Here is a 14,781-nt window from a genome sequence, read left to right as displayed (position 1 = left end):
TCCACCCTCTCCGTAACTCATCTGTCATGGTGGCCAGGACAGGAAATCAAAGCACAGCAGCCCTGTCCACGCATGCCATTGGGCCAGCGCCTGCCACGATGAATGGCCTGTCAGCCGCTCTCAACGTTGCCAGTTTATTCAACGATAAATTTGGAAATGTCTGGATTTCCTCACTGGACCACATTCCGGTTCAGTGGTGCAGTCAGAGAGTGGTGGCAACTCCTCCCTGGTTTGTCAACCACAAACCTTTGGGTTGGTGTGTGTGTGTGTGCGTGCATGTGAAGAAGGGTATGGAGCATTTTTACCCACATTTGTAAGTTGGAGGTGGTCAAACAGTTGGCCTTTGCTCAAACTCTGCTGAAGGAATTTAAATGTCAAAAATAAATTTCAACTTAAAGTGGGAACATGAAAATTCTTCCTTTAAAATGTGATCAAATCAGGCTATTGTACATCACAGAAGTGGAAATGCTCAGGACTGTTGAGCATCTTTGTTGCTAAGGCACTTTCATTTTTCAATCAAACAGTTTGTAAAGTAGTATAACATATTTTTTCTTATTTCCAGTTGAAGTTTAAAGCTCCACTGATACATATTTTTATAAAGTCATATGACTGTGAAAGGTTTGTTGACGAATCCACAGAGAATTATCACCCATTTCTGCATTTTCCCTCAGTTCAACTGAACATTTTAGCCCCTTTTAGCCCATTGTTTTGGTTTTCAAACTTTTCTCTTATTGACACCAGAAGGCAGATAGACAAAGTTAACAACTGGCTGGTGAAGCATGAAGTCAAAAATCAAGCGGCCAAAGATCTTTTTCTGAGGAGATGGTGGAATATTGGATTTATATTCATCAGGGGGGCAGAAACACAAACCTGTGCATTACAACTTTTTAAATAGATAATATGTTAGCTGTTGAGTTGTCAGCATGTTTTGCTGCCCCCAAGTGACCAAAATAAATGAAAAATGTAGTCTTAGTTTTTTGTGATTGGCACTTTTTTGTTTCTGTGCTAAGCTATCATTTCTTATGCTAACTACCTGGCCCATTCTCTGCTTTTTGCAAGTAATCTATAAATGATCACTTCCTGTTCAGCAAAACAGCATATTTGGGTGCTCGTCCGGGAATTATTTACAAATACAATTAATATAACAAGATTTTGAATAAATCAGAGCTATATTCTAAACTTGATGTCATATCAGTGCAACAGACAGCAATGCTGCTTTTTACAGCTTGTCATGTCATAATTATCATGTCACATTGATTTGTTTAAATAATTCTGAACACAAATAATAGTGTCCTGAAGCTGAGAAGTAGAAACAACAATCCATCCTGTCATCCTGCTCTGCAGTACAAGCTGTCGATGGGAATGACAGCACACATTTTATGAGATACGTCTACAGGCTGTGTCACTAAATTTCGAGGTGACTCACTGTGGCTTTACAATCAGTACAGAGCTCCATTGATGAGGGACTCACACAGTCAGTCCACTCTTTGCGCTGTGGACTCTGTGTCGCTGTGTCTGATGTTTCCTGTTCAAATGTCATTCACCAACCAGACTGATTTTATCCCAGTAAATTATTCCAGATGCTATCACGGTTACTTTTTCCATCTTTAACAAATCAGCTCCTGTGTGGGAGACAGCAAGTCTTCACGGGGCACCAGAATGATGAATTTAAAAATCTTTGGCTGGTATTCTCTTTTAACTCAGGGAGCAGGGCCTATCCATCCAAGCATTAAACTAATCAGAGTAGCCGAGAATTACCGACTTTTTGAAGTGAAAAGGATGATTTCCATTCCAGTCTTCTTCAAGGCGGCATTAAGCATGCAAAGGGAGACCCGCTTTGATTATGACCTTGGTTGTAAATTCTAAGCAAATCATCTAGGCCTGCTTCTATAGGCGGCGGGAGCTGTAAAAGTATGAGCATCTTTATGGAACAAAATGAAAAGAATTTTTACAGCTAAATCAATTTGGCAGCACACAAAGCTCATATTTCATAGCTCCCTGAATATGAATTCTTTCTAGCCGTCAGCTTTGACCTCCCTTGTGGTTGAGTGTAGTGCACCGCTCAGTGTATTTCTGCATTGTTATTTTCTCTGCGGAAAGCTCTGGGTTTGAAACTGCTCCATCATTGGCAGAGTGGTGTAAATGATTTGAGTTATGTTCCTTCAGTCTTGTGTCCTGTTCTATTTTCTGCCTGATAACATGATCATGATTTTCCGAGAGTGCTGTGCTTGAATATTAAAGCCGCAGTTCACGCAATCACGCAAAATATTGTACAATACTTATAAGGTTGTACAGTAATAGCCTTGTGATGCTCACCATTTTCTCTGTGTATGCATGAAAGAAGAAGGGCATCCTGGAGGCCTATCTGAGTGAAATTTGAAGTGAGTCACTGTGGCTTTACAGTCCTCTCTGCATTACAGAGAGCTGCTGTTTGCTTTTGCAAAGGCATATTGTACATTCATTCTTTATGCCTCAAGCCTGTATTCATCCACAACCAATTGTCTGAGTGTACTCTACATTGTAATATCTCTGCAGCTCAGACTGCACTGCATCACTGCAACAGAAATCTATCATAAGCCACCTTCATCATGTGCACTGTACAAGACATGTCGCAGACCAGACCTAAATTACAGCGTCAGTCCTAGCAGGAGATGTATGTAAGGGGAATATTTTTCCTATTTTAAAGCAGCCCATGGCAATGTCACCCAATGGCAGCACTGAATGTTAGAGAGTGGTCAAATTGAACTGCGAAGACCTAGAAGTCGTGTAAAGTGACGTTAGCAAACTATACAGCCTCTCCTGCTTTCCAGTGAGAAAGGAAACGATGTAACACTGTTAAGTCCGGCTTTCACCCGAGGGAGCACCATCCTACTGCTGCTACGAGAAGTTTCAATTTGTCATTCCCTGTGGGTGGAGTAGTGTACACACCTGACACGAAAATTATATTTGGGCAAATGGAGCACATCTCCAGTGTCTCAGTTGGTGGGGGTGCACTGCTTTTCTCTCTTTCTCTGCAGCCCCACTGGGTGCTTGTGATTGCACAAAAATCATGCTTGATGCAGCTTTAAAAAAACCCATATTTGGGTACAATGCAGGTACACGTTTGTGAATGTGATGATTTTGAGCAAAAACTCCAACCTGTATTGTCATCCAGATATGAGAGCTGGAGCTGGTCCTCAGAGCAATAAAAGGTAGACTGACTGTGGGCCAACACAGTGCTTATTTTACTGCTTGCAGACAAATGAGCTTCATCCTGTAATAGCATAACATACCCCTCATCTCCAGAAGTCACATTTCCCTCTACCATCATTCCTGATTCATTTCTGCTAGCTTTAGATTAAATTGCATACTTAGGTACCATTACAGGTCCTCAGACTTCAGCCGAGAGTTGTTCACTTGCATAAATATTGATCGGACTGCTGTAGAGTATTCAAATAGCAGGTGAACTCAAGAGATGGTATTCCCTTTAAACCAAGCACATTAATATAAAGCGCATGTTTTCGCTCCACTGCTCTGCTGCCCTACTTGTTTAGCAGCAGAAGATCACGGTGGTGTCAGGAAGCGTATAGCATGGGGTCACTCAAACATCTGCCTCTCTCACCTGGTGTCCTATTACATGCCACCTACTGCGCCACACACGTCAAATGGTGTTAAGGTAATGAGATGCACTTGGCTGTGGCCGCCTTGACTAGCATATGCTCGGTCGAATAAGACTGCTGTTTGATGTCGTCCTGAGTTGTTAATAACAGACAGAGCTGTGAGATCAGAACGGCATGAAGGGAAGATTAAATCTTAGCTCTGCAATCAAAGTCAGAGCAGTAGTGGAGAGTAAATCCATATAAACTCTTATATTACCTTTTTATTTGCAGGACTGAGATAATTAGCCCCTTTTTAGCTAACGTAACAGTGTGAATAACAGTATTATTTCAAAGTTAGTGGTGAGTAACTAAGTAATTTTTCAAGTGAAAATACCAATCTTCCCTTCTAAATTGTGCAGATTTTTGTTGTCATATGCTAGTAAACTGAATATTTTCGGAGCAATTTGATGGCGTCGGCTTTAGGAAATGGTGAGGGGCATTTTTCATAATTCTCTGACATTTTAAAGACCAAGCATTTAATTAATGAATTGAGAAGATAATTAGCAGATTAATCGTTAATAAAAATAATTATCATCCTAAACCTCTCTCACTTTTTTCTGAGGTTTGCTCAAAAGAGTGTTCCAAACAGATTCAGCAAACCATTTCAACCTGTCTTAAATTTCTTGTTTACCTTGCTGAATACCACCTCATCACGAGGAGGTGCACATTTGTCACATTATCTTATTCAACACCTTCATATAAGGTATATATGGCTGCTTATTCTGCTCTGTTTGCGGGCAAATTCCATTCACAAAACATATTTAAACTCCAAATTCATTCAGATTAAAGCTTTACAATATTTAAGTCAAACACAAGTTATCCCACATATTGCAGAAAGGAAGACTGTCCGTACAGGACTCGTTCTACAGGTCTGAACCACTTGTGAATTTTGTTTGTTCTGAAGGGAAACTGTAAGAGAAAATGGAATGCAACAAGTCCTCTTAAAACACTCCTCTTAAGAACACATCTCTTTGTACGAGTTGTTCTTCCATTAGGCCCATTCTCCAGTTTCAGCTTGTCAGTTGAGAGGATTTGCTGCTTTTCTCATTGTAAATAACTGTTGGACTGTCGGATGGACAAAACAAACAATTTTTCACCATTTGGCATTTAACACTCTGTCCTGTCCCACCTGAACCACAGACAGGCTGGAGGTCACTGATTAATCGTAGGGTTTGTGGTTCAATTTCAGCTCTTGTCCACATTTCAAAGTGTCCTGACACAAATTGTGCCATGCATGGAATCTTCACCACAATCGGTGGGTGAGTGTGTTTGTGTGTGTTTGAATGAGAGGCTTTACAAAGCACTTTGTCCTGCTCAGGTTGGACAGCACTATATTTAAGCAGTCCACTCCATAATCGATAATGATAGTAATCATTAGCTGCAGCCCTAAACATAAGGCTTTCAAAGGGAAAAGCATAAATCTAAGCAGTGCCTGTATGGATAAATGCGTTGTGGTGGTATGGGGGTTTAGTGAGTGCTCATTACATATTAAAATTTGATAACTGCAGCCACTACTAATCAATTTTGACTGATTACCTGCAGCATTAATATTTATAACTTCTCACACAATGTTTTAAATCTTCCATAAAAGATCAGTTGAATTCATATCTGATTTAATGCATGTTAATATGATTGTCATGCAGGAACATACAATGGAATGAAGATAATCACTCAGACTTTTTATTGTATGCAGTGTAGTGATTAGAGCCTGATTGGCTCTCTCAGGGAAAACCGGTTAGATTCAATGCCAGGTAGTTTAAGCCAAGGCAAGCACAGAATGGCTCGGCGCTTTAGCTGTGTCTTTATAAGGGAATAATACCAAATACTGTACATATTGTCATGAATAATTAACTGCACTAGCTTTACAAGAAGTGGAATTTTTAATAAATATGGCCAGAAACTGTAGTTTGCAGAGGCGCTCTTTGCAATAAAACATCGTAAATCCTCACTTCCATCCTTAGCAGACCGCAAGTAATTACAATCTATAAAGGAAGATTGTTTTAATATGGAAATGGAATCTTTGTCATAGTTCATTCAGTGCAGCCTGTCATATAATTTTATGGCAAATTCCCTGAGGAAAAGCAGAGCCTTTCTCACAGTTCCCAATCTGGTTTTACTTGTATTGGAGCAGTGCAGAGCTGTGTCTGATGTGTTTGTTAATCTGATAAAGGTATTTTATCAGTTAGGACTAACCACTGATGTATCTGCACAGCCTTAATTAAAGACACAAATAAGAAAAAAGATAAGCCAGAATGAAGTGAATTGATAAGTACAACTGTCTAAATAAGGAACAGTAAATAGTTGGAATAGATTGCTGGATGTTAACGGGGAGGATGATAATTGGTGGTTTTCTGTATTCAGTGTACGCTGCCAGAGTCTGCCAGTATAATGTGTCTAGAGTTGAATAACCTCATCATGCCCACCAGTTCTCAATCCTGCAATGACGCACATTGAATCAGGGGAACATTGTGAAAGTGAGCGTGGACTCCCAGCAGCCTATTTCAAACAGAGATATTAAGATATTTGTGCTCCTGTACTTTGGTGATCTGCAGTGTGTCTGATCAAAGTGCTGATATGTAGAGCACAGACTCACGTCTTTGCTCTAAACTGTGTGTGTTTGAAACCCTGTGTGTGTATGCCTTGCCGCTTTGCACTTGTATAGTGTTGTGATTCAGTGATAAGGTCATCAGGCTGCCAGCCAGTGTTGAGAGCCAGTCACTGTGCGTCGTATCGGCTTCCTGTAGCCCTCTGGATGTCGTTTCTGAGAGGATCCAGAGCCTGGATGGCGACATGGCGCCATCGTTCACTCTGCACACTCCTTGCCAACGCAGCCGTATGCGCATTTCATCATGTGAAATAGAGATGGGGGCCAAGTGTCTTCATGCTGCTGAGTGACAGGAACCCCCTGTCACATGAATTAACTCCTGTACGTATGATGGAGCTCTGGCTGTGGAGCTTAGGGCACTTTACAGAGTACCCCCACCTACCCACCCACACACAACTCCCCACATCAACTCCCCCCTTCTGCCTTACTATCCTCCTCCTTCAGGCTTATTGCATGAAGCCCATTCATCTGTTCAGTGTTGAAACATGGCGATAGCACTGATATGTGATGGCACCTCTATCCTCCAAGCACCCACCAAGTATACAGGCACTCGCCTCAGCAAAAAGAGAGTGGAGGGTGGGCTGAGTGGTGGATAGTGGAAGAGGGAGGGTGGGCAGCAAGGCTGATGCTATGAAATGAAATGTGCGTAGCAGTTCTCTGTAGAGGTGATTGTGTTTTATGACTCCCAAGACTGGTCTAGGTAATAATTTTATGTAAAAATATACCAATCTTATCAGCCTAAATCACAATGTGTCTGCCACTGAGACCAGCAACCATCCACTAATCCATTCATTGAGATGCAGATTTAGTCCTGTTTGTCCTGGCAAAAGTTTGGTGTCCAGTATGGTTACTGACATGGTAAAATACTAAAACAATATCCTGACTAATAGGCCCCAGAGCTTGCAGTGTTTAGGCGATGGAGCTGGAGGAAAGCTCATAGAGCAGTGATAATAAAAAAGGGTTCATCTAATGTTGGATTACCGACTAGGCAGAGGCAAAGCAGACAAAAGAGCCCGAAAGAGTGTCACTTGATTTATGGACATTTGATTAAGTTATTTGTTAAAGAATATCTACATTTTAAAGGGATAGTTAATTTTTTTTAAAGCCAGGTTGTATGAGGTACTTAGTCAGTGTTTTACCTACAGAAGATGGAGGTCAGTGCGCCCCCAGTTTGGAGAAACAGACAGGAGTACCCAAAGGGAAGCAGAGAAAAGCACTGCTGAATACAGGGTCAGCAGAAAAATTTATTTTGAACACAAAAAGAACCTTCCCACCTCAAAAATCAATATCAGTTTAAGAGTACTCCATATTAAGAACGTTTTCAGTGCTTTGCTTTGCCTTCAGAAATCCCTTTCTTGGGCACCACAGCTATCCTAGTACAATACCATCTAAAATGATATGGGTGTTAAAGTAATAGCTTGACAGTTTAGTAAATACACTCGCTTTCTGGCTAATTGTATTCTATCTGTCATTTACATTTCTTGGCCAGGCTCTGCTTAGAAATAGTCCAGCACATATCTCCTTGTAAAACACTGAATTGTCATTTTTACAGTTTGGCTTTTGAACAGATTATCAAACGAGATATAACTTGTTAATTAGTGAGCTTTAGAGGTGACAATGGATTTATCACTTGGTGGGTCATTGGGGCCCAAAGTTAATTTTTGCCCCGGAGCCCCCTAGTGGATTAATCCGGCCATGGCCTGGAGACATTTTGTTGCTAAAAGAAAGATCACAGGGTCACCATAATGACTAGGAATCATCATCTGGAATATTTCCAAGATGTCTTGCTCTGAAACTTAGTAGTTCTGAAACTTGGAAGCCTCAGCACCCGCTGAGGTAATTTTATGAGTCATTTGTGTTGATCAACAACCCTTTCAACCTTTGCCATTATTACAGCCATTTCATGCTATAGAGCAGTTAGCGTCTCACTTAACGAACCTTTGAGGGTGTTGGGAAGAAGTGGAAACAGCAGTATAAAGGAGTGATGGTTGGTGAATGCCAGGGATTGACCTTACAGGAACTGCAGAACCGACTCTTCTCTAATCTACCTTCACTGAGCTGATTTTATTTCAGTGTCAGCCTGAATGGCTTTCACTGGCAGCTTTCCATTCAATAAAGAAAAGAAGGAAGAAACTGTGTTACCCTTTCCTGATCATTACAAAGGTGAAGGAAGTTTCCCCAACTTTTTCAGAGCTTCACCTGGAGCAGATAAGTTGTGATAAGATGTAGTTATTTAACTTCACATGCATTTATATTGCACTTATTAAGAAATGTGCTGAGTTCAAGTTGAGTCGGATTTGATGTACTCACACACATTAATATTGTACAGTTGCAGTTCACCAGGTTATTGATTTGTTTTTTTAGTCCTCATTTGATGCTGAAACAAACCTCCCTTTGATTTTAAATGACAACGGTGAAAATGCGTCATCTACATGTATCGAAACATTGGTTCTTCCAAATGTGTTTTTGAAAGCAGCAGACACCCTCAAGCAATTTACTGTGATTAAAGCTTGTTTATCTATCAAACACAAGACTATTAACAGTTAATAATTCCCCCAAACACGCCAGGAAGGCCTAAATAAAAGACAATTAAATATGTTCCCTCGGGTTTCTAAATAATTTACCCAAACAAAACTGCTGCCTCGACAATAAGTGTTCAACTGAACTGTCAGCTACAAAACGCAACGCAGAGGGTTCATTTAATAAACCTAAACATTGGCAACATCATTGTTACAACTCTTCTTTTGTTTGCCCAGTTTTCAGTGTGACTCATTAGCAGTGATTATCAGAGCATGAGGTACAGCTGCAATTCTGGGCGCAAAGCTCATCTCTTCACCTTAACAATAGTTTGACACTGGTGTTTGAATGCTGAATAGCTCTTGCTGCTAGATATTCATCTCTAGCTGTTAGAAAACTTAAATAAATTTACCCAAACTCACTCAATATTTCAAGTGAACATGATTCAAAAGGGGATCATTTCATCATGCAATTTGCCAAGTAAAAGTTTTAAAAGTGTTTTATCAACTCTTTTAATTCCCCTGACATGAAAAAGTCAAGATGATGAAGAACATTTATATATATATTTACATAAGATTCCCCCCCCCAAGTAGTCCATTTGCAGCTGAGACACCCTTGCGAATTGTAGTTTCTCTAGTTTGTTTAATTAATTCAGAAATCACATTCTGACAAACTTGATACTCAAAAAACCTGCTAAACCACAGGACTCTGGCCAGGGAGTCATCCATCAATTTGTAATGCCTGGAGAACTCTGAAGCAATTTGCTGTGCTTGGATAGAGGTGTAAGAATAGCACACCTGCAGATTTCTGAGTACGGTAGTCATCACCTTAAGACATTCTTCCCATTTGCTGTTTCAGTAGAACTTAACTTGACTTGAAAATTTGTCTTTTGTAGGAGCACAGTGACCGCAGCAGCCACTGCCATGTCAACTGAGTTGCACACTATTTCATCAATTGGTCCATGTTTCATTAACTAGTTCTATAGTAAAATTAAAAAATCAGGTCCAGTGTGTAACATTTGGGAGGATCTATTGGCAGAAATTTAATATAATATTCCTAAGTATTTTCATTAGTGTATAATCACCAAAACATTTTTTAGTATGCTAACATTTGCTAATCAGCACTGAACATATAACACAGCAGAAGCTGATGAAGAATGTCAGTTTTGCAGGTATGTAACATAAACCAAAGTATTGGACAAATTGAAATTTGGACCTGATGATGGCAGTAATGAAAGGTCAGGGGATCGCCTAAAAGATAATGATTTACCCTGAGGGGGACATGAATGTCTGCACCTATTGTTTCATAAAAATTCCTCCAATAGCTGTTGGACATTTTACCCAAAACCACAAATGTGAATTTCATTCATTAGGATTCATCATCGGACCATGAATGTCTGCACAAAACATTGTGGCAATCCATCCAATGGTTGTTGAGGTATTTCAGTCTGCACCAAACACACAATGTCTTCAACAAGTCCTCAAAACTGCACGCCCTATTGGTTGGACAGCATTGTTTGTCAGTGCCTTCCAAATGCATATGACGTTTTAAAAATATTCATATGATGTTTTTTTCTAGTTAGCCATCAAATCATGGTTAATATTTGATTAGATGCAGGCTCAAAAACTACATGGTCAGTACTGACAGTTCGTAGGAAACATGAAACAAGCAGCAGTCTCTCTTTTTTAAAGTCACACTTTTGTTGACCTTACCAACCACCCCAACCTCCTCTCTAGGGTTTTCTTTTGCTGTGTTAAAACAATGTCATGCAGTGCCACCTTTGCTTCTGATGGACAAATCTCTTGCCCACAAGACGGCCTCGACAAGTACATGTAACCAAAGGTTGTTTTAGGTATTTGAATAAATGACTAATGCTGTTGTTTTTCTGGACAGTCTCCATATCTCATAATGTAATGGGCTGATGAAATTTGCTGAGCACATTCATATGTCCAATCACAAAAACCCATCTGATTTTATTCCTAACGCTCTAACCAAAGCAAACCAGTCCATTTTTTTCTTTTTCTTTTAGTCCTTTCATATCTTTAGAAGCTTTAGATGTGTAGGCTTGTTAACTTGCTGTTATGACTAGCCAAATAGAAAATGTCCTTTTAACAGATTCTTGGAGGGATCTTTGTTTTCCACATGATCACTAAGACACTTTTATCAACAGCGGCCAGCCACACTGTACCACAACTGAAGAAGTATTCTTGCCTGCTGCTGTTAAAGCACTGCAATCAGTTTCTAATTATTCTATTTGAGACTTTAAATGAGAGCATTAAAGTCTGCTACACAGACCAAAAAAGGGCAGTGTGTCAAGGCTGCCTGTTGTTGGTACCTTTGAACACCAGTTGCTCCTCTGCAATATGTTCATTACAGTCTCATTATGCTAATGTGATGTACTTTGTTCCTCGCTGCTGTGTTTGGCAGGCCAGTTGGCGGTGGGAACCTGCGAGATAGTGATGCTCAACAGAGACAGCAGCGTTCCCAGACGGACCATCGCTAGGCAGACGGCCCGCTGTGCCTGCCGGAGAGGCCAGATCGCCGGGACCACCAGGGCGAGGCCAGCATGTGTAGATGGTGAGTTGAAAGACCTTTCTAGCCCAGGGGAAGGCAATTGTCCCATTGAGGGCAGACTTTACAGATTTTAGTTGGAGTGAGTCAAAACAACAAGCCAAATGGTTAGAGAGGGTAGCGAACAAATGTGTCTTGGTAATGTGAATGTTTCCCCTATCTTCACCAGAGCAATGCACTGAAATAGCAAGTGTATGAGGCAGGGTGGTACTGGAAAAGAGCAACAGTGTGTGGATAGGTAAATGATGAATTAACAAAAACAGGTTCCTCAGCTGGTCCTTAGGACCATTAGAAACAGTTTATTTTAGTGTAATTTAATTCACTGGACGTTATCCCCTTAAGAGTACAACCATTAATATTCCCTTTACAGGCATTTATGTCTCACCTTTAGAAACCATATCATTTATAACTAAATGAACAAAAACCTTCTTGCATGGGGTCAGAACCCTTTCATATTTGTCTACATGGGGTCCACTGCATGAATTCCTGCCTTAGACCACTTTATTACTTGCACGGCAGCATTGTGTTAAAACTGGAATTACTCTCTCGCATTTATTTGGTTGAAACAAGATTTGCCTTTAATCTGCAGTAAGTGAACACTGGATGAATGCTTGGCTCATGGCTTTATTTTGTACTCAGTGGTAAATATAAAGTTACTGTAAAGTTGTACTCTATATATGCATGTTAGTTAAAGGAATAGTTTTGTCACTTTTTTGGGAAATACACTTGCTGGCTTTCTTACCAACTCAAACAAACACTTAAGTATTTTAACAGGATACAGCAGACTGGTAACACGACTCAAATCTGCAAGGGCAACTCATACTGCACACAACAGACCAGTCCCAGTGGGAAACTAATATAATACATGATAAACAAGTTAACAAAAACACAATCATAAACAACATTAGAGTAAAAATACAGCAGTGACTAAAAATACATTAAATAAACAGGGATAATGGCAAGTAATGGCACGTGGAATCATTAACTCTGCTACAACCGCATCCATAGACCTTTTTCATAGCGGACATCTTGACATAACAGGAACATCATGAAAAATCCCCCAGGAAAAGCACAGGTGTAACTGCTAACATTAATGATAGATTTATTCCATTATGTGTCCCATTCCAGGGAACCTGCATACACAATACCAGGGCCCTACATCTGGCACACCTGAATGCAGTGTAGTCATTATTAATGTTGCTTCAGTCAGAGACACTGACCATTTATAGGTCCATAATTCCCCTTATTAAACACACACGAACATTAAAGAAGAAAAAATAACTTTTGTGTTGATAAAGGGCAGCTTCTGTGGACAAAATTAGTAGCCTTGTTTCATTGATTTCAAGGGTAATCTGACCGAATCCAACACAGTGGCAGACATTAGGAATACCTATATAGAAATAACCAATCTTCTTGCTGACGGTCTCCTTAAAAACTCCTTGTTGTAGGTTTAAATCTTAGTTAAATTAACAAGATGAAATAACAAGAGGAGTAGGAGACTGAGGTGGCGGCAAACGTCAGTGTGTGAGTGTCAGAGCAACAGTGATAATCAGCTAACACAAGCACGACTTCAGTGCTCTGTCTGAACTAACGCTATGCCTTTTCCTGCTGTGCCATATTGAAATGTCACATGTACCACATATTGTGAAAAAGGTCTGTTGTAACGGCACCTCTTTTCTTCTCATTCTTCTTGCTCTCTGATGCATTTGTGTGTGTGTATATATATATATGTTATCTGTACAGTAAGCAGTGTAAGAAGATGGAAACAACAAAAGGTGGCAGGACAACAAACTTATTTCACCACTCACACAAAGGGCATCCTGTGGAGCATAAGGAGAGACAGAAATCATGTAATGTGATTGCTCCAACCAAACAGAGAAACAATGCTGGCACAGCCTAGCTAAGCCAAATCATTGGCAAGTTGCTTACAATATAGTTAATAAATTATAAAATGATTAATGAAGCATTTGTCAAAATGTATCATATTGTCATGAAACTTGTAAAAAAAAAAAACATATTTAAGGCCACATCACCCATCACCATCCTAGACATCGAATAAAAGTCAGCAACAGAGTGCAACCAGAAAAAAAGAAGAAAAAAACGGTCCAATAGAACAAAATGTATGGGCTTCCTTCTTTCTCCATTAAAAGCAACTGCCGATGTAATTTGGTTGTTTAACCAGCCAATCGATAATCACTTTGCGTGTCTCCTTTTTTGATGCCTCTTAGACTGTTTGACTCCTAACTATGTGATTGGTTGTCTGCATTAAACCTCCTCCAGTCAGCCAGTGTGACATCACCAAATTAGTAATCACTTTGTGCCTCTTTCATTATCTTCAGCCCATATTATGTTGAATTTTCCTCCCCCTCTGGTGTTTTTAATATGCTCCATCACTTGTAATGGAGAGTGTGCGGTGTTCATCCACTTTGTAGATAAGACTTTTATACTTTTAGAGCCCTCTCTGTGGTATTGGACAGCAAGATAACACAGAATGTGGGGGGTGACACAGTCCATCTGCGATACTGATTGGATCTCACAATATCACAATCACATGCATCAGATGCACCATTAGTTCTATCACGCAGTGACTCATGTTAGCCTTAATCTAAATCTTAATCTATAGCCTTAACACAAGACAGTCCCACAGCCTGTGTCATGCTCCCCACTCTGACTCCAAACACCTCTGTCCCTCTGCAGACGCCTCTCCGTAACACTCAACAGATGCTAATTAACTTACAGAGAACTATGATTACAGCAGCAGGAAATTGATTATTACTGGCTTCCCGCCGCACCACACCCTACACTCCATTTATAGCCAGAGCATTAAAGGGGGAACCTGTTGCTCGCAGGCTCATTTAAAGGCTTTCTGCTGTCAGCCGAAATAGCGTCCATCATCAGGAGGAATAAAGTGGAATTTCTGCATATTGCATGAGAATGCAATGGGTCTAATGCTGCCACTCTACAGATATCCTCTCTGACCTTTAGCTTGGAGTATATTCAGTTACATTTGCTTTTGATGTCTATTCCCATAAATTCCCCTTTGCTCTTCTAAGCACATAAACTAATTTACTGACTTATAAACAATGTTTATTCATTTGTATGTCTCACTGAGGCTTTGGCATACTTTTCACTGAGCTGTTATTAACACAGCAAGGGCTCACTGTCCTCTGGGTCAATTTAATAGAACTCTTTCACAGCAGCAGCATGGTGGATCACTGCCTTTTTGAAATGTGTGATGATAGAATGGTTGCCCTTAATGAAAGTGGGACCATTGCTGACTGTAGTAAGTAAATCTGATTATTCCTCCAAACATGTAGCTGCAAAACCTGGTGTACTTTTCAGCTTTTCAAGAGTATCTTGACAGTTAGTAAGTCATATGTACAGTTATACACATATTGTATATACAATTTTCTACAGATTCTGGTCCAAATCTATAGTGTTCTTTGCATT

General features: G+C 40.1%; 1 protein-coding gene across 5 annotated transcripts in view; it reads left to right on the top strand.

Annotated features, from left to right (window-relative positions):
• Nucleotides 1-14,781, top strand: part of tafa5l (TAFA chemokine like family member 5, like) — a 45,023-nt gene that overhangs the window by 2,905 nt on the left and 27,337 nt on the right. For all 5 annotated transcript variants that reach the window (XR_007887730.1, XR_007887729.1, XR_007887728.1 and 2 more), the window contains exon 2: nt 11,188-11,337. Coding sequence is in view for 2 of the 5 variants with exons in the window: in XM_051425720.1 (XP_051281680.1) it covers nt 11,188-11,337 (150 nt within the window). In the remaining 3 variants the exon portion in view is untranslated. The remainder of the gene's footprint in view (nt 1-11,187; nt 11,338-14,781) is intronic.

This window comes from Dicentrarchus labrax, unplaced genomic scaffold (assembly GCF_905237075.1).
Source record: "Dicentrarchus labrax unplaced genomic scaffold, dlabrax2021, whole genome shotgun sequence".
NCBI lineage: Eukaryota > Metazoa > Chordata > Actinopteri > Moronidae > Dicentrarchus > Dicentrarchus labrax.
This window is presented reverse-complemented; position numbering and strand designations above follow the sequence as displayed.